At 36.3% G+C, this 21,938-nt stretch overlaps 1 protein-coding gene across 2 annotated transcripts in view; it reads left to right on the top strand.

Annotated features, from left to right (window-relative positions):
* Nucleotides 1–21,938, top strand: part of LOC124605138 (phospholipid-transporting ATPase ABCA1-like) — a 423,943-nt gene that overhangs the window by 337,245 nt on the left and 64,760 nt on the right. For both annotated transcript variants that reach the window (XM_047136621.1, XM_047136620.1), the window contains 3 exons: nt 6,091–6,216; nt 6,322–6,510; nt 16,390–16,623. In XM_047136621.1, the coding sequence (XP_046992577.1) occupies nt 6,091–6,216; nt 6,322–6,510; nt 16,390–16,623 (549 nt within the window). The remainder of the gene's footprint in view (nt 1–6,090; nt 6,217–6,321; nt 6,511–16,389; nt 16,624–21,938) is intronic.

Here is a 21,938-nt window from a genome sequence, read left to right as displayed (position 1 = left end):
ATTCCGTAGGCTCTTACTTTGTTTATCAGGCGACGGTGCGGAACTGTATCGAACGCCTTCCGGAAGTCAAGAAAAATAGCATCTACCTGGGAGCCTGTATCTAATATTTTCTGGGTCTCATGAACAAATAAAGCGAGTTGGGTCTCACATGATCGCTGTTTCCGGAATCCATGTTGATTCCTACATAGTAGATTCTGGGTTTCCAAAAACGACATGATACTCGAGCAAAAAACATGTTCTAAAATTCTACAACAGATCGACGTCAGAGATATAGGTCTATAGTTTTGCGCATCTGCTCGATGACCCTTCTTGAAGACTGGGAAGACTGGGGGCAAGTTCTTTCGCGTACTCTGTGTAGAATCGAATTGGTATCCCGTCAGGTCCAGTGGACTTTCCTCTATTGAGTGATTCCAGTTGCTTTTCTATTCCTTGGACCCTTATTTCGATGTCAGCCATTTTTTCGTTTGTGCGAGGATTTAGAGAAGGAACTGCAGTGCGGTCTTCCTCTGTGAAACAGCTTTGGAAAAAGGTGTTTAGTATTTCAGCTTTACGCGTGTCATCCTCTGTTTCAATGCCATCATCATCCCGTAGTGTCTGGATATGCTGTTTCGAGCCACTTACAGGAACTGTAGCGACTATAATTGAGTGTCAGGTGGAGTTCGCGTTTATGTCCTAAACTCAGTCTGTAGTGACACTAGGCCCCTTCAAACCGCTCTTGAAGCTGTAGCTGTCAGAATAACGATGACGCAGGAAATAACTGTCTGCAATGTATATCTTCCTCCAGATGGTGCAGTACCCCTGAATGTATTAGCTGCACTTCCTAAACCTTTCCTATTTGCCCATAACCCCTTATGGGGTGGCACCATGCTTATTGGCTGAGGCAGAGATATCAAAACTTTACTGTCTCAGTTTGACCTCTGCCTCTTAAATACTGGGGCCACCATACATTTCAGTGTGGCTCATGGTAGTTACTTGGCCATTGATTTATCAATTTGCAGCACAGGACTTCTCATATCTATCCACTGGACAGCACATGATGACCTGTGTGGTAGTGACCACTTCCCCATCTTTCTGTCCCTGCCCCAGCATCAGGCCCCCGGTAGCCTGCCCAGATGGGCTTTAAACAAGGTAGACTGGGAAACTTCCACCTCTGCTATTGCCTTTGAATCTCCTACTCACGGTAACATCGATGTCACGGTTGAGCAGGTGACTACCACAATTGTTTCCGCGGCAGAAAACGTGATCTCTCGCTCTTTAGGGTGTCCCTGGCGTAAGGCATTTCCTTGGTGGTCGCTGGAAGTCGCTGAAGCAATTAAGGAGCGTCGGAAAGCTCTTCAGCGGCATAAGTGGCACTCTTCTCTGGAGCACCTCATAGCCTTTAAATGGCTCCATGCCCACATTCGCCAACTTATCAAATGACTGAAGCAGGCGTGTTGGGAGAGATACGTCTCAATCATTGGGTGCCATACGTCACCTTCCAAAGTTGGGCAAAGATCAAACATCTTTTCAGGTACCAGACCCCAATAGGTGTTCCCAGTGTTACCATAAATGGCGTGTTATCTACTGGTGCAAACGCGATTGCCAAGCTCTTTGCCGAGCACGCGCGCACGCCCGCGCCCGTGTGCGATCTATTTTTGACAATGGCCTGGTTGGCGGAAAGCTTATTTCATGACAGTCTTTTCATTGAGCCTATCTGTGACTCAGCATCTCCGCTGTATGGTAAGAAGCAACTATCCTTTTTGTAATATGGTTATACTGCAGAATATTATCGCATAAGACATCAGTGAATGAATGAAAATATGCGTAACATGTTAACTTACTGACTTCTATATACCCATAGCTAGCAATTATTTTAATGGCGTAAGTATATGAACCTAAATGTTGTAGCAAGTGTACTTTATGACTTTTCCAGTTTAAGTTTTCATCAATATTACATTACATTTATCATTTTCCATGGATCCCTTGGAGAGGAGTCTCTGGGATGTGGGAAGAGTCAAAGGTTGTTTTCTTTTTTTTTAATTCACTCTGAAACCAGTCTTTAGCACTTACAAGACCTTTGGTATGCTCTGGTATATTATTAAATATATGAGTACCTATGCATTTGGCTCCTTTTTGGAGTAATGTTAAGCTTTTATAGTTCTTATTCAGATTGTTTTTAATTCTGGTATTATAATCATGGTTTGCGCTATTTTGTGTAAAAAGAGACATGTTGGAAATGACAAAGGACATCAGTGGGTATATGTACAAGAAGTAATATCAGAATAGCCAGTTTCTTAAAGAGGTCTCTGCATGATGATCTAGGACTGACACCAGATATAATTCTAATGACTCATTTCTGAATTTTGAAAATATTCTCTTTGTGAAAGGAGATTCCTCAGAAGATAATTCCATAACTCATTAGTGAATGGAAGTAGGGCGAATAAACTAACTTCTTCATTTTTAAATCACCTACTTCTGCTATCATGCTTACGGCAAATGTAGCTGAACTAGGGTGTTTCATTAAGTCTAGAGTGTGAGTTTTCCAATTTAGGTTGTGGCCAGTTTATAACCCTAAAATTTTGAAGCTGTCTGCAGCTTTAATTTCATTGTTTAAATACATTATAGTCATAGGATCAGATATTCTTTGTGCGGTACTACACTGTATGTTCTGGGTCTTGTCAAAGTTCAGTGACAATCCATTTGCTGTGAACCACCCATTGATACTTAGAAATATTTCATTAGCTGATGGCTCAGTGAGATCATGGGTACTGTTTTTTATACCAATACTTGTAACATCTGCAAATAAGACAAAATGTGCATTTTGTGACACTGCATATGTAAGGTCATAAATATATAATAGGAACAACAAGGGATCTAAAATAGAGTCCTGGGGCAACTCTTGTCTGATGATTTCATAGTTTGAATGACTATTGTTGTGTGGTAAGCCTGATACAGACATACACTGTTTCCTATTAAAAAGATAGGATGAGAACCATGAGCCTGCAAATCCTGTTATCCTATAATATTTTAACTTCTGTATAAGGATATCATGATTGCACACTCAAAAGCTTTAGCCAGATCACACAATATTCCAAGTGGTAATAACTTTTGATTTATGGATTGTAATATATCATCTGTAAAAGTGGTTATAGCTTGATCAGTTAACAATCCTTTTTGAAATCCAAACTGATTGTGAATGAGAACATTTTTCTGTAATAAGTGTTTATAAAGTCTATTGTACACAACCCTTTCAAACACTTTTGAAAATATTGCAAATAATGAAATGGAGCGGAAGTTTTCCACCGATGATTTGTCTCCTTTTTTGTGTAATGGTTTGACAATAGCATATTTAAGCCTCTCTGGAAAAGTAACACTGTGGAGGGATTCATTACATAAGTAACTCAGTATGTCACAAAGTTCTGAGGACCAACATTTAATTATGGTAGTGCTGATTTCATCATAACCACTGGAACATTTATTTTTAAGAGAGCTAAAAATATTAGAAATCTCTTTCACTGAGGTACGATATAGTTGAATTTTGTCAAACTTCTGCGGAAATGCATTTTTTAAATATTTTAAGGTGTCTGCTGAGGAACTATGCAAACATAAGTTGTCTGCTACTGAAAGGAAAAAGTTGTTGAAAGTGTCTTTAATTTTGGAAGTATCTCTAATCAACTCATTATTTACATTCAACATAATTTCCTCATTTGCCTGATTGGTTTTTCCTGTTTCACTTTTTACTATGTTCCATATAGTTTTTAACTTGTTATTAGAGGCATTTATTTTTTCTTGAAAATAAATACATTTTGAGATTCTGATTACTTTGTTTAGAATTTTACAATATAATTTGTAATGTGATTTAGCTCTGTAGTCATCATTTTCCCTTGACATTAAGTGCAGTCTTCTTTTTGTTTTGCAAGATACTTTTATTTCATTTGTAATCCAAGGTTTTGAAACATTTAATCCATTTCCTTTGATTACTTTCTTAGGGCAGCAGTTTTCAATGTGACCTACGACTATATTAGAGGAACAGTTATATTTTTCATTTATCCCGGTGAATTGTATACATCTATCCAGTCTGTATTCCTCAAACAGTTTTTTATACCTTCAATTCCTGTTTCATTAATTATTCATATAGTTTCCCACTTCCTGTTGTTAGTTGAATCGGGCCCCACTATATTAAATGTAATCAACTGGGTATCGTGATCTGAAAGGCCATTAAATATTGGATTTATACTATGATTTGCTAGTGTGGTAATATCTATGAAAATGTTATCGGTAGTAGTGAGTGCTGGTGCCCATAACACTGGTTGGAAACTGTACTAAGGGAATGAGATTACAAGAGACTATAGTATGGATCATGAGTGACTATCCTCCAGAAAATTTAAATAAAAATCTCCACTTAGTATGAGTTCATTATTTTTAGAAGTTAAGAAATTTAATACTGCATCAAGCTGTTTAGTGAATAGCTGGAAATTACCAGTTGGAGCCCTGTATATTGTGACTATAATTATTTTTCTTTTGTGTGTTTCTACTTGTGTGGCACACACTTCAAAATGCATACCTAATGTCTTATAACATACTTTCTGCACTGTTTATTATTTCTTGATGGTATACTTGGACAATACATAATCAGATACTTTTAACATTACAAAACTGGATTAGCTGTGTTTTTACAAAGTATAATTCTAACCCATTTGTGCAAAACTAGTCAGTAACTTTCATGAAAACCTCATGTACTATTTTATCTGGTGCTGCTTCTTCATTCAGTTTCACAACAATGCATGATCATATGCAAACAGGACTAAATTCTACCTCCTGATTCAAATAAAATGGTAGATAATTAATATGAAGCAAGAGCCAAATTCTCTTATTGTCCTAGTTTTGTAATCTTAGTTTTACTTGTCGTTTCCACACTCTGTTGTTACTTTAATCTGCTTATGTAGACATTGCATGGGCTTTCTTACGGATCATGATCTACATATCTTTCAACATTTTCTTTCTTGAAACTTGTGATTTGGTACTGCAAAAAGAATCACGAATTCTGAAAGGTAAAGATTAATTTATTGCCATGTGTGTTTATTAAGCAGGTCTTTGTTATCATGACGGTTGTCTCCATGGTCATTTATGGTATTTGCTTTTCCTTCAGTGGTTTTTCATTGAAATTTTGGAGTGTTCTTGGTAGCATGTCTCCCATTCACCCAATATTTTTTTGAGTTTGTATGTTGTCTTTTTAAAACAAACAGAAAGTACTACTCACCCTAATGTTTGTATTTTATTTTTTCCTGTTACTTTACTATGGACTTTCACTTGTTAATTTCAAAATTACTGTTATGATATTCTTTAATGATCACCAGCTATTGTATAATTTCCACATACTTGCTAATTGCTTCTGTGTCAGATGTAACAAAAAGTGTTCCAGCACAAGGATATATTACAACTGACCATTTTGACAATTATTTAATTTGTTCTGCAGGGTAAGATATATATAGGCTAATGCAGTCTTTTGTGACTGTAATAAAAGTGTTATTAAGACCAAACATGTTAACTTTATTTTGGAGTATCTTCAGTGGTCACTGTGACTTGTGATGATTGGTGGCTTCCCTCATTGATGAAACAATCGTTACTTATTGTGACCATTTGTGCACTTGCAGCAATAGGTATTATTCCAAGTTTTTGCATTTTGATCTCTGCTGTTTGTTAAGATACATGCAAGAATTCATAAAAAATATATATGCTGCATGTGCATGAATAGTCACAGTGCATATCCATTGTATTGTCTGTGTGTAAAGTCATTGATTATAAGCTGCAGTGACCACCAAAGATGCCTTAAAACATAGTAAAATGCACTTGGTCTTGAAATACTGTTATTACAGTCGAAAGAGACTGTATTGAACCTATAAATAACCTCTATTGCTGTTACTGCAGAAAAAGGGGTCATACATCAAAGAAGACAACAAGTGTATTAATTTGTTCTGTTGAGCAGTTGTTTAAAGCAAATTTAATGAATTAAATTTTATTTTTATTTTCTATTTGTCAAAATTTATATATTTTTTGGATCTAAGCTGAAGCTGTAACAATTGAGTTCTAATTCTTTTGTAAATTTTTCAGGTGTTTTTGTCATGTTATTGATATTATATGGATTCTCTGCAATTCCATTCACATATGTTTGTAGTTATCTGCGAGGAACAGTGTCTAGTGCATTTAACCTGATAGTGACTACCAATCTTATTGTGGGTAGGTACACTGTGAACATAACTTCATAGGTGTATATAATGTAATTTTGTGTCGCACTTGTATCTTTTTTGACACACTAATTTATAATTTTATAATATATTTCAGGTCTAATAGGATGTGCTGTAGTGTATCTCATGTCACTGAGTCCAAATTTTGACACTGAAAGAAAAATCATTGATACAGTGCTTCACATGATACCACACTACACATTGTCAAGCAGCATGAAGAAATATGCCACAATAACAGCAATGAGGATTAACTGTGTGGTCACTAAACAACCAGGCTGTGATGAAGGTAAAGATGACAATGACTTAATCGTAAATAAAATTCATTGTAGAATTTTTTTGTTTCGGAGAATGGTTTTATATATTGATTTGTTGATTATTACCTGGCAAATCAGTTTCAAACAAGTTTAAATCAAGTACACACAGGATTTTTGTTCCTGCATGTTTACAGTTAGAACTGGCCCTGTGTTTGTAGTATGTTTGGGACGGGTCCTTAGGAGAGGGAGAGCTGGCCAGTCAGTTAGTGCTTGTCAGTGGTGCTCACCATGTCTGAGGTTGACTGCGCAATTCAGGGACCTAGCGTTGTCAAGGACCATGTGTTTGCCTATAAGAATGAGAATGAGAGAAAATCAGGATTGGAATCACCATCCTTGGACCGGCATTGCAGACAGAAAGATTTGCACAAAGACATTCTTGAAGATGATCAATAGGCTAGTGTTGACAAAATTGCAGAACAGGTTGGGGTAAGTTATGGGAGCTCTCAAGCAATCAACACAGATGATATCAAGCTCCATAAAGTACCTGTGAGGTGGGTCCCTAGTGTTTTTACTGTGGATTAGAAGTGGAGACATTTAAAGGTCTCTCAGAGGCTTACAGCAAGGTTTGTGAAAGAAGGTGATGCATTTTTGAGCCTGATCACCATCTACAATGAAACTAGGGTCCACCACTACACTTCCAAGTTGAAACAAGCCAGTATGGAGTGACAGAGGAAAGAGGAGATATCTCCAGTGAAAGTCAGCACTCGACTGTAGGTTGCAAGGTTTTTTCAACAATTTTCTTTGGCCATGAGACACTGTGCTCATTGATTTTTTTTGCATGAGCAATGCGCAATCAATGCTGCTTACTGCTGTGAGCTGGTTAACATGATGAAGGGTGCATCTCCAAAACAACTCCAGGCCCATACTGCAATTCTGATGATCTCAAAACTTGAAGAAATGTGCTGGACTAAACTTGATAATCCTTTTATTTAATTCATTTATTTCATCTTCAAGCATTTTTCGGGCTATTGATTTTAATAGTTCATACAGATTGAATAATACATAATGGTACAGGTAATAATAAAGGAAACAGTTAAATCATGTAAATTTTCATCCTAACGCACAATGAGTATAAGTTTAAATTTGAGATTTTCCATTGCACAATCAAAAAATTCATCTATAGCATTGAAAGCTTTCTTTTAAGACAATTTTGTAGAATGTTTCTAAAGGTTTTTAATTAGGTAATGTGTATTTCTGACGGCAGTGCACTGAACAGTTTTACTCCAAGGTGTGTATAGCTGTTGTCAGTCTTGTGTAATCTTTTAAGGGGTTAGTCAGTCTTTTCCTTGTGACATATATTGTGACAATGAAATAATTGCATTAATCTGTAGTTCTCTTGGGTTTCTTTTGTGTAGACTAGGTAATTGAGTATAAGTAATGATGGGACTGTCATGACACTCAGCTTATTGAAAAGTTACTTACAAGATACATTCTTTTTGAATATACCAGCTAAACATGTGATAAAATTTTTCTTCCATATGAAAACTCATTGTGCCCCAGTGGAACTGCCCCAAAGCTGTATGCAGTACATTGTGTGTCTATGAAAAAATGTGTAATAAGCACTGAGCATCATTTTTTTCACTCACAGATGCTCTAGGTTTGTGTAATAGATAGATGACGCTTGAGAATTTAGTGCATATAGAATCTGTGTGGGAGTTCAGAGTTAATTTGGAATCCAGATTGAAGTGACACACTGATATTGTTGATATTTCACAAATTAAAAAATTACATATTTGGTTTTATTTTGATTTCCAGTTAATTCATAGTCTTTAAACTTGTTACTAGAAATTCTTAGGTTGGCTTTGGTTTGTCCCTTTAGATACTCTGTGTCATTTCCAGTTGTAACGAAAGTGGTATCATCAACGTACAGAACTGATCTACATGGCATGGTACTAGGTAGGTCATTACTATAAATTATAAACAATAAGGGTCCCACTACGGAACCTTGAGGCATGCCTCTCGAAAAATATAAGAATCCAGAGCTCTCACCATGAAGTGTACCTTCTGTTTACTATTGTCAAGATATGATTCTATAAGTGTGAGTTCTATATCTTGAACGCTATAGCACCTCAGTTTATCTATTAGAATCTGATGACACACAATCAGATGTGTTGCTTAGGTCAATCAGTAGGGCATCAACAGATGATTTTGCTTCAGAGGTGCTGAGTATTGTTGAAACAACATTTTCAACAGCTTTCAGTGTAGACGACTTTTCCTAGAAGCCATACTGAGTGTTTTTCAGTGTTCCATGCATGTGAAGTGTTTGTAAATTTGTTGGTACATGCAATGTTCAACTATTTTTGAAAGTATTGGTACAAGAGAAATAGGTGATAGTTGTCAACACATGACTTGTCCCCTTTTTTATCTAGAGAGACAACTACTGTTGTCTTTAAACAATCTGGAAAATAATAACTCATAAAAATCCAATATATTAGTACACAGAGTGATTGCAATATTTTTAATAACAGAATTTGATAGACCATACAAGTCTTCTGATTTCTAATTGATGAATTTTACTATAACTACTGCAATATCAGTAACAGCAACTTGTGCCCACTTGAATGAGGATTTTGCGGGTTTGTTGTGTGATATCAATAACTTTGTATTTTCTAAATGTTTATTAATGCCTGATTTTAAGTTGACATTTTGTTGAGCTGGGTATCCTTTGCTGCCAGAATTAATAAAGAAGGTGTTCATAACATTGGGTGTGATACTGGTAGTGTCACAAGTGGCTTTATTAGTATTACCCAATTGTGCTTTGATGATTCTCCAAGGAACCTTACATTTGTTTTCTGATTGCTAAATATAGTTATCATTTCCTATTTCTTTCTGTTGTTTAATTTATAATCTGTACCTTTTCCTTAGTTGAAGGTACTGAAGTCTATCTTCTTCACTGTTCTTTGATATATTATAAAGATTGATGACCTATGCTCCCAATTTTTTGAGGTCAGGTGTAAACCGTTGATGTAAACTTATACAATTAATTTTGCTTGGTTTCGCCTTGCATCATTTTAATTCTTTAGGACAGCACTTATTAAAGATATTGGAAAAAGGATTAACAAAGTTGTCAAAAGCTTAAACAACATTTGCAAAGTGAAACAGGAAGTTGGAACATTCTGTCATACACAGTTACGATATAACAATCATTAACAATTCTAATGTACTTGGGTTGTTCTCATTGCTCTGTGGGATTTTTTGTCAGTAATTTTAACCATATCCCCTTCATTATTTGATAGATACTTGGTATTAAAAAGCTCTATTTCGTACATATTTCTTTCTGCATACGTTATTGTCCGGACATGATAGATACCTTGTTGGCTTGTTATTGCGCAAAACATATTGTGGGACCTGAGGACATTATGTATGTGTAAGTGCTTTGTTGTTGTCCCCGAGTGTCAATGTTAATAACCCAAAGATTAAAATTTTATTTTGTGTGTATTTCTGCAATTGGGAGATTGTTCTACCAAGTACTTCCGTGAAGACATCAATATTGCTGTCAGGGGTACAGTATGCAGACACTACAATTAGTTTGGGATCTGGCAATAGTATAGAAGCTGCTTCAAATATACTTCCAATGCAGAAATTACTGATTTCAGGATTAGTGCATTTTGCCAAAAGATCATAGCTGACACACATCAGAGTACCCCCCAGTTGTTCAGACTTCTCCAAAAACTTTATACTAAACAGTAGCCCTTTGGCTCACACAGAGATAATTGATTCTCATTTAGTCACTGTTCAGTAAGATATATAAGGGCATTTTTATTTTTTCATAGTAGGAGGAACAGTAAGATCACCTGTCTTATTTTTTAAAGCTGTGATGTTGACATGCAAAAATACCATAGAGTTGTTATAAGATAGGAGCAGGTCTGTCCTGTCTGAATGTAATTAACTTTATACTTTGTCGACACAGTCAGTCTCCTTACTTAAATTAAAAAAGGATTGTGGTGAGATTGTTGATCCCATCCTAATGTTATTTTCTGTGCAGTTAGTACATGAGGCTCTTTTACTATTGTACAATGCACTTTCCTGGATACTAGAAGCAGTGTTCTTTTGTCTTTGCATGTCTTCATTATCAAGCCATGTGGCAACATTACTGACATTGGCATCATTTCAGCTTAACTTAAGGTCAGCACATTTTTGTTGACCACATTCATAGTTGATATTATATATGTCTGTTTCTTGGAATGAGTCAAACTATCACGTGGAAATTTTGTTGTGTTCAGTTCTCTTTTTGCTTCACAGCAGTTGCCCACTAAATTTGCACTACTTACAAACCTTTTTTTTTTTTTTTTTTGTTTTCCACTTTCTTGCTGTTTCCATTGCATATTTTAAAGGTGTTACTGTCCTTACTATTTCCTAACAGTTTGAGAGCACTTCATTCACTTCTTGACTTTTCATGGTTCATTACAGTTGGTGCTTCATAGCAGTTGTTGTTCAAGAAATTCATGCTGTTTCCACACTTGTTTTGGTTTTCCACTTTGTGAGGACATAGCATTTTCTTGATTTAATTTCATCATATTTTGCTTCAACATTAGCTCACTATTTTCAGATGCATGTTTATTTACATCCATTACAGCACACTGATCACAAGTTGCAAACTAGAAATACTTTTGTTTAGGTCTGATGTTTCACCTTTACATTCTACACATGCTTCCTTTTTACCAGCAAAATTTACTCTTTATTGAGGAGGAGCAGCACTATAATACATGGTGTAGCAAAAAGAACAATCCAATTTGGCATGTCTATATTTCTGAAACTAATAAAAATATACAATGAATTTCGTTTTTTGATGAATGGGAAACTCAAAATGTATTTTTTTTTTTCATAGGTGTTCAGTATGCCCCCCCTTGAGATGCACGGCATATGTCAATGTGATACTCAAATTTTTCCCACACTGCAGTGAGCATGTTTTCAGTTACAGCTTCCACAGTGTTATGCGATGTCTCAGTTCATTCATTGTTGTTGGTAACGGAGACACATAAACAGTGTCTTTTATAAACCCCCATAAGAAATAATCACGTAGTGTCAGGTCCAGTGACCTTGGAGGCCAATAATGTAAGGCTGAATCATTTGGTCCAGTGTGACACATCCATCGTTCAGTAACCTTTGATTAAAAAATCCTCACACTTCCAGATGCCAGTGTAGAGGTGCCCCATCCTGTTGGTAAATAAAGTTGTTTGAAGCAGCCTCCAACTGTGAGAAAAGAAAGTTCTCAAACATATTGAGATATGTGCTTCCTGTAACACTGTTCTCGGCAAAGAAAAATGGACCCTACACCTTTTCATGTGAAACTGCACAAAACACATTATACTGTATTTTGTTCCATACCACATATTCTCACATTATGATGGTTCACCCTTCCATTTAAATGGGATGTTGCCTCATCATGAAACACTAAGTGTAAAAGGAAACTGTCATCCTCCATCTTGCCAAGGATGAAATTACAAAACTTCACCTGTTGTTGTTTGTCACCTTCATGAAGAGCTTGCAGTAGCTGAATTTTGTATGGTTTCATGTGTAAATGTCAACGTGACAGATGACAGACAGACCTCGGGGGCATGTTGAGCTGTCAAGCTGCATGGGGAATGGATTTCTGTGGACTCCTTGTAAAACCATGGCAGTTGTGTTGGTCGTCTATGTCAGACACTCGGGGACAGTCCGGAGATTTGCCTTTACACAAACAACCTGTTTCTTGGAAATGTGCATGCCATTGTCTAATGCTCTGTACTGTAGGAGGATCCACACCATACCTAGTATGAATGTCACGCTGAACAGTTATTACTGACCGCACTGCGTAAAATGTTGAACAGACAATGCTTTCTGTTGTCCTGACACTATTTTTACTAGAACTGAAGTGGACACATATTGCTGCTACCTAGTGGAAACCACATAAAACTCGAGAGTTTGCTCTTTCAAAAAGTACATTGCTCACACACACATCTCAAATAATATAATAGTTATGATTTTTTGAAATTGAATGATTCTTTTTGATGCAGTCTGTATTTCACACTGTCTGCCATCTTTGCCATTCTCCCTATAGCCCAGACCTATTGCACTGTGATTTTAATTTGTTTGGACTGCTGAAAGAAGCTCTATCGATGCAACGATTTGAAGATGATGAGGGCATGGAGGGATTCCTGTTCAGTTGACAACCAGGTTCGTTCTACAATACTGGGATAAAAAAGCCTTCCTCCTTGCTGGAAATTTTTTTTTCTAAATCCAGAAACTGTATAGAAAATATATTACAGTTTCTTTTTATTTATCAATAAATAATTTCAAAAATAGTTAAAGTCCCGTTTCTGTTTGATTTACCCTCAGAATTAAGAATTAAAAACGTTGCTGTGAATAATCTATTGCATTTTAGTTGCCAACTAACTTTTACTTATGAGTCCATTATCAAACAACAATCATCACCATCAAAGACAGAATCATACAAAAATTTAAAGAATAAATAACAAAAAAGCCATCATTTTAACTATGACAACAGCATATTACTACAGAATAAGAAAGATTACCGATCAACTTCTTGATTTCCCCTTGGTTATGACATGTTTTCAGGTTTGCATGATATTATTTCATGACTAAATTAAAAACAGGCTTGCAAAAGCATAATAACTGATTATGAGGCCAGTTTGATAATTAGCACAGATCAGTAGTCCCCTAACTGTATGGTCGTCCTAACCCCTAAAATGAAGGCTATTCTTTCTACTCTGTTTCTTTTCTTTTAGTCACATCCCACAAACTTGCAAGAAGAGTAGATCCTGTCATTAAAATGAAATTCAAACCTGACCATCAAATGTTAAGTCATTTGACATAATGAATCATGGAAACCTCACCTATTTCACATCAAACTTGGTGTGAATATTTAGGTGTGAGCAGATTGTTTTCCAAGTTATCCGCAGGTGAACATGTAACTATCCTGACAATAATAAATTTTCAGAATCAATATTAAGTGGGTGACATTTGGCTAGCCAAGTAGGTGTGCTTACCACAAAATTATTCATATTTGAGATGAGACTATTAATTAGTATTGTGACCTGATATTATTCCCAGTCTGTGCCCAGTTTGGACTGAAATTTTCATGAGTGATTTTGGAATCCACTTCTTAAATACATAATGTTCAACTGCAGATGTGGGGAGGATGCATGACTATTAATAATTTTTGCTCTAGTAATTAATAATATAACTCTAAGATGATATTTCTGTGAACAGCTACATATTCTTAGGATAAGTGACAAGTAGTATCGAGCTCAAATTACCAGTTGTCCTGCATGAATTAATCCCCTGAGTAATAGTATTTCAGTATCAGTGCCTCATATAACTTTCTTTTCGGTGAACCTAACTTCATTGGCATTAATTTGTTCCCTATTATTTTATTATGCATTTTCATTTCTATGTGTCCAGGAGCTTGGGCATACAGTCTCAGGGTGCAGAACACAAAGTGTCCCCCCCCTCCCCCCCTCTGCCCTTCCTCAAGTCATGTGTGAACAAAATGTTTTCCTGCAAATAATTGCTGTGGGGAATACAAAATGAAACAATTGAGGAGCATTTTTCAAAACTCAGTAAATGCTCATTTGTTCAAAATGTAGATTTTTGTAGTTACAAATCAAGCTTGTAGCCGTGCACATTCTATTGAAACGATTTTGTCAAAAGCTGACATTTGTCATTGTTATAAGGTGTTGAAAACTGAATTTTTGCAAAACTCAGTAGTTCCTCTCAGCCAGTTGAAGCAAAAGCTGATAAACACAAACTGCACTTTGCATCTGAGTGACATTAAGGTAGAATAACAATGTAGTTAAAAAAAATGGATGGTTTGCACAACAAATGCAATGTTTGCTGTGTTTATCATTGCCATTGCTCTGCTTTGTATCAACACTACTAGTACTGCAGCAGTGTGGCACTCATCGACTAAGCAGTTCAGCTACGCTCCATAGCCTCATGCTGTTCTCAGTGTTGGATACCTCCATTAGTTCCCCCTTTTGCCATTAGCAGCCAATATTGTGACAATATGTGGGGCATCAAATGCGGTAAACATGGTAGGCCTTTTGCTGCCTTGCACTCAGAGGGTCCCTTGCAAGATGCCTTTCAAAATGCTGCTCAGCAAATGATGGTGTATGAAAAGTCTAAGAAGAAGGTATTGTTATCGGTGTCGGATACTTATAGTGGAAATTCTGTAGAGTAGAGTGTGAGGCAAGGACATCCAGAAACTCCAGCCAGAAGGTAAGGAAAACAGCTGTCTTGGAAAAGTACAACATGATCACCAGGGAAAGAAGAAGTATATCTTAAAAGTTATAAGGCATTTTAACATGCCAGAAGGAGCAGATTAATTTTATAAGAACAATGTTGAAAGTGAGCAATAGATTTCCACTTCAGTATTGTTGTTGCTAGTATTTTGTGTTTTATTTCAATAGCATTTGTTGCTACTTTGCATTTCTGCTTATGAAACGTTTATGTAAAAGTAGGTTACTAAACTGTTATTGCAGTAGGTTATTGTATTTCTTTGCAAAATAGGAAGTAAAGTGTACACACACACACACACACACACACACACACACACACACACACACACACACACAAAATTTAACTTCCATCCTTGCATTTAACAACCTTTGCAAATATGTGGAAACTTTGTCCCTCCGTTCTGGAATAACAATGAAAAGCTTAGAAAAGTCACACACACAATCAGAATCCTGCCTGCAAAATCTGTGTCAATGTTAAATTGTCTTGTTTGGTTTGATATTTTAAAACTGCACTTCTTCAAAAATTCAGTTTTTTGTTTGTAGCCAGTTTTGAAAAGGGGAAAAAAAACCCTCCTCAATTTCATAAATGTTTAGGGATGAGACAATTAATATTTTTTAGGTTTCTAAATAATGGATAACATGGTTCTTTATGATGTATGCTGCACATATTCCAAATGATTTCTTTCTGCATCTTTAGCAGACACAACATGTTGACAGAGTCACCCCCCACCCCTAAAAAAAAGGGGGGGGGGTGTGGGGGGGTACCATACCTAATAACAGATTCAACATGTATGTGCTACTTTTTGTGTGACTGTAGCAGTTGCAGTTGATCATATTTGCATTGCAAATGTAAAGCTGTGCAATTTTTTTGCTAGGTACTTTGTGTATCTGCCACTCCAAATTTTTATTCAGATTTAATCCTGAGATTTTACTGAGTCAGTTTGTTTTACATCTTGGTTGTTGTGAATAATTGTAATCTGCTCACATTTATGCTGATTGGTTTGAGCTTCATCGTGTGGGTCTTGGACATGGTTAGATTCAACCCATTTATCTGAAACCAAGTTTCTACAGTAGTAAAGATACTAAATGATTCACGATTGTTCCATGCATCCTGATTTTCAATGAACATAGAAGTGAGACGGCACTGAAGTTTCCAACCACATAGATATATTTTGCAGCTGTAACTACTACCATTATTAATTGCCACTTTGAGCTCATTAAACTCATAATCAAGAAATGTTCTCAGCTGTAATCAGTAGAACACTAAGGCAATATAATATGACAAAAATGTTGCACAAAACTATGAAGAAACAAAGAATATAGAATTTATTACAAGAAAGCATTTGATTAATATTTATACATTCAGGTTATGTAGACAGTGGAAGAAGCATGAGCTGGAAACAAACAATCAAAAACTTAATTATGTAACTTTATATTGTGTGGTGATAATTACAACTTCATGACAATCTCTTGTGTGTTATGCCACCAGCACCACTTGGTTTCATATAGTGTTGTAAATGACAGATTTCTTCTGAATTACACTTAAGAAACTACTTGTAGAAATATGTATGATGTGTTTGAAAATGTTTTCCTTTGTGTTTTGTGTTTCAGACATGTCATATTTTGCAACAGTGCTACCCAAAGAATTCACCTTGACAGAGGATATAATGTTTTTTGGAATTGATGGCTTGGTCTTCTTTTTCGTCTTGCTGCTGATAGAATATGGTTTGACTAAGAAAATATATGCATTAATTGAAAAACTTGTCTTTAAAGGGACGATAGTAAGAGGGTCTTTAGATGATGATGTGAAAGAAGAAGAACTTAGAGTAAAAATGCAGTTGCAAGGTAAAGTAATACTTACTCTGAAATTCATTAATTCAGTTATCCATCCATCATACATCCATGTATACATCTTGTTCTGTAGATCCCATGGTACATTCCATGAATGTCTGGGATGCGTAAGGAAATCAAGGGTGTATATTTTATTTAAGGCCATTGAGTAATATGACCAAATTTTGTGAATGATTGTAGTATTGTAGTGCTAATTTTAATTATATTAGAACCTAATACAAAAATTCCTGTGGAAATATTCTTCAGTGAAGTAGAAAGAATTGCCATACTATGTTTTATTATTCAGACTTGAACTCCACTTTAACTTCCACAAGACATTCAGTATGCTCCGACAGGTTGCTGAATACACATGCACCAGTATAGTTCTCTCATGTCAGTTATAATTTTGAACCCTTGAAGTCTTGTTTCAACACACACCTTCTTCTGTCATGCAGTTGATAGAAAAAGTATGAATCTGCTATGTAAGTATCGCAAAATATTTTAACTTCTATATGCTGATATCATGCTCCACACAATCAAAAGCCTTTGGTGAGCATATTTCCACATACAGTTATTTCTGGTTTGTTGCTCTAAAGAAACAAACTATTGTATGATCGGTGTAAACCAAAATATGGGACTGTAGATAGAGTGATGCAGAAGAAACCCAGTTCGGCATAAAGAGAGAAATGCCCAAAACCTTCAATGACTACTGTTGCAGAATATTGTTAAATGACCTTTCACAAAACCCGAAGAAATTATGGTCATATGTAAAGGCTGTTAGTGGCACCATCATTAGCGTCCAGTCTCTAGCAAATGAGACAGGAATCGAAATTGAGGGTAGCGGAGCAGAAGCTGAAATGCTAGACACGGTTTTCTAATGTTCCTTTACAAAGGAAAGCATGGGAGAATCACCCCAATTTAATCCCCGTACTAGTAAAAAGATGAATGAAATAAGTATTAGTGTCTGTGGTGTTGAGAAACTGCTGAAATCTTTAAAACTGAACAAAGCTCCAGGACCCAGTGGTATCTCTGTCAGATTCTGTATTGAATTTGCAGCTTAGTTAACCCCTCTTTTCACTGTAATCTATTATAGAGCCCTCAAACAACAAATCTTGTCCAGTAGTTGGAAGGAAGCACAGGTCACACACAATTGAAAGAATGGTGGTATTACTGTCCATTATCCTTCGCACCGATTTATTGTAGAATCTTAGCACATATCCTGAGCTCAAACATAATGGGATACCTCCAACAAAATCACCTCCTCCATACTGATAAAAATGAATTCTGAAAATATTGATCATGTGAAACCCAATTCTCACTTTTCTGACACTCTGAAAGCTTTGGATCAAGGTAGTCAGGTAGATGTGTTATTTCCTTATTTCTGAAATGCATTTCACTCAGTACCACATCTGCACTTATTAGACAAACACGATCACGTGGTGTATCAAACAAAATTTGTGGCTGGGCTGAGGATTTTTTGGTAGGGAGGATGCAGCATGTTATTTTGGATGGTTACTCATCATCAGCTGAAGAAGTAGCTTCAGGCGTGCTGCAAGGAAGTGTGTTCAGACATTTGCTGTTCATGTTTAAGATTAATGACCTTGCAGGCAATATTAATAATAACCTCAGACTTTTGCAGATGATGCAATTACCTATAAAATGAAGTAATGTCTGAAAAGAAGCTTCATAAATATTCAGCCAGATCTTGATAAGATTTCATGGTGGTGCAAAGATTGACAACTTGCTTTAAATGTTCAGAAATGTAAAGTAAAATTGTGGACTTCGCAAAACGAAATAATGTAATGTCGTATGGACTATAACATTAGTGAGTCACAGCTGGAATTAGCAAACAAATATGTGCATGAAACACTTTGTCCTGCTGAGACTTAAGTACAAACTTGCAGCAGCTTAATAGATAATGGAAATGAGAAGCCATCACTGAAACAAAGAAGATAATGAAGAGCATAATTAGTGAAGTGGAAAAGATCACTGTACTCATATGGTGCTTCCAATTTTTGGAACAGCCGCATATATCTGTCTTTAAGTTACCTAATATTCTAAACCCATTGAGGTTCATAAGTGGAAGTACTTGGACATATTACCAGGTCATAAGAAGTCCTAGCAGTTTGTGGTAAATGAAACTGGGACATCTCACTCATCGCCACAGGAGTAAGTGCTTCACACTTCAAGGATTGGAATAGGCTGATGGTACGCTATGCTTGTTAGAAAAGATGATTAAAAGGAGGATAAGACAAGGACAACCTCACGCTAGATTGACTCCTAAAGCTCGCCATATCACCATTAACAAAGACGACAAATAGGATTCCATCTGTCTAAAATACCATCCCCAAATATTTTAGAGAAAAACATCCAATGTGCTCTTCAAGATGTGACCACTAAATTTTGGAAGATTTTACAAAAATGCAGCACAAATGGGGAATGGCAGAAGACCATACAAGCACAAAATCCATCAATTTCATGTCAAACCCCATGTACCCTTCATCTAAATGAACACGTACCAGCATCGTAATACATTACAGGTCAAAATAAAGATGCAGTAATACCCAGTATCAGAAAAACAGTGTGAAAATTTAAAATTGGGTAACTATTCATACAATTAAATTTTTAAGTTCCATTTATTTTACATGTTCAGAAATTATTTCACAAGATGAAACAGTGCTTTATTAGAAATGGCTTTAGTTTTATTTTAAATATTAGCTTAGTATCATTTTTTTCTTTCCTATGATATCTTATTCTGTTGTTTGAAATAAATGTTAATTATGCTCGTTTGATAGGACATTTTTTTGAATATGCTTGGTATGTATTTGATTTCCCTGTGGTACAGTAATTCTTGTTTGTAGTGGTTCCCCTGTTTTCAAGAGGTAGTCCCTATTTAACAAAATAGTTTCATAAATGAACAATCCTAGAACATGCAGAACACCAAGCTTAGCAAAGTGAAATTTCCCGGATTCCATCTTTTTAAAGATAAAGATTATTCTTAGAACTCATTTTTGCATTCTAAAAATACTTAAAGAGTTCAGTGCCATCAGAAAATGAACCCAATAATTTGTAGACCATAGCATACCAATGTGAGCTCCTTTGATGAATTATTTATGTGCATGCCATATTTTAAATCATGCTGAACTATCAGACCCAAAATTTTTGTCACACTTACATTTTCTAGAGGATCACTTTTAATCATATTTGAATAGAGATTTGGATAGATGATGGAAATAAATGAATGTTGAGATGTACAAGATTTCCAGTGAATTTCCTTTATGTGAACCACTCTGAAAGTCTTTCCATAGAACTTCCTGCCATTGGCTGCAGGGTTTCTGGGCTGGATCCAGTGAGCAATGTGCTGGAATCAGGGATAGTTTTCTGAGTACTTACATATTCAACAAATCGTCTACATAAATCAAGAGGAGTAATAGTTCTAGCATTGAGACCTGAGGTACACCATATTTTATTGCTAATTTGCTGGAAAGGAACGAATTGTTTCTTGTTTTATTCATAGTGTAAACTCATATGAACACTGCTAACTATGTGCTACACCCCTTACATCTTGTCTTTCTAATTTTTCATGCAGAATTTTATGGTCCAGGATATCAAAGGCTTATAAAAAGTCCAGGAAAATACCTGCAGCTAATTTATGTTGGTCAGGGGATTGTAAAAATACAGTCTAAGAATCCATAAATTGTTGTTTGTGCAGTCTTAGACTTTTTAAAGGCACGTTGTTGGATGATTAGAGGTGATTTATGTATGAAACTTATGAGTGTGGCACAGAAATTTTGTGGAATTTTTGAGAAGGAATTTAACTCTGACATGGGGTGGTAGTTTGATAGTTTATTAGAAGAACTTTTTTAGCAGCAGTAAAACTTTTGCTATTCTCAGAACATCTGGAAAGACACTAGTATCTAGAGAGAGGTTGAAAATTTTTGCCAATGGTTTTGCTGTGCAGTGCTAAAAAGTGCTCTTGAATGCTCAAAAATACTCTGCAGTACTCTTTAACCTGATGAAGTATTCAACAGTACCATAATTTGAAATAACAGTTATGGAAAGGATAGATTGCTACACACACACACACACACACACACACACACACACACAAGCCACTATCTCACTCCACATTGTATGGGTATGAAAATTTGTAACTAAGTGAAAGGAAGAGAATTGCTCAACATAAAGTTAGAAACACTAAAAAAACCTTATATGAGAAACTAGTGCAGAAATGTTACTATTCAGTAGAATAATTCGTAAATGACAACCTGAAAATTTGAACAGGAGAGAGCAAGTACTTGTGACTGTTAATTTGTAAAAGTTTGTTACTTTGACAAAAAATTATTAATCAATTAAGTATTTAATTAATTATTCAGTAACATATATTATATTACTGATATTGTAAGGAAAATTGTAAACTAGTTTTTGTGTTGTGACGAGTCTCCTGTACATAGTCAATGGCTTGAAATTGTCTGTTACGAGACAATAAACTTCCATTCCATTCTATTCTGGCTGTCCAGGACGGACTGAAACAGAAACGTGTTGAACGGGCGCAACAATCTGGAGTGTGGAATGTGGAGGTATAACAGGGTATGGGTGGGAGGAGAGGAAATGGTGCTCCCTGATGAAGCGTGCCAGTTGTAGAGGTGGGGGACAAGGCAGCCAGATACAGCAATCGGAGGCTGTGAGGGAGGGAGGGAGGGAAGAGGATAAAAGGGAGCAGAAATTATTAGGTGGAGGTTTGGGGACAATAGGTTACCACAGGTTGTGGCTGGGATGTAAGGATAACTCCCATGTGGGCAGCTTAAAAAAGTTGGTGGTGGAGGGGAAAATTTAGATGGCCTGGGCTGTGAAGCAGCTGTAGAAATCAAGCATGTTATGTTCAGCTGCATGTTGTTCAACAGGGTGGTCCACTTTGTTGTTGGCCACAGTTTGGTGGTGACTATTCATCCTCGTGAATAGCTAGTTGGTTGTGAAAACAATATAAGAAGCTTTGCAATGATTGGAGTGACTACCAACCAGCCGTTCACTGGGACGAATGGCAACTGCCAAACTGTGGTCAAGAGCTAAGTGGACAACCCCATTGCACAACATGCAGCTAAACATAACATGCTTAATTTCATTGGCTGCTTCACGACCTGGGCCATCTGGATTCTCCCCTCCACCACCAGCTTTTCTGAACTGTGCAGAATGGAGTTATCTTTCAAACACATTTTCCACTCCAGAAATCATCTTGGTCTCGACCTATGGTAACCTGTTATCTCAACACCTTCCACCTGACAGTTTCTGCTCCCTCTGTCCTATCATCTTCTCCCAACTCATATCCCACC

Source organism: Schistocerca americana, chromosome 3 (genome assembly GCF_021461395.2).
Source record: "Schistocerca americana isolate TAMUIC-IGC-003095 chromosome 3, iqSchAmer2.1, whole genome shotgun sequence".
In the NCBI taxonomy this organism is placed as follows: Eukaryota; Metazoa; Arthropoda; class Insecta; order Orthoptera; family Acrididae; genus Schistocerca; species Schistocerca americana.
Note: the sequence above shows the minus strand (reverse complement) of the source record. Positions and strands in the feature narration are given on the sequence as shown.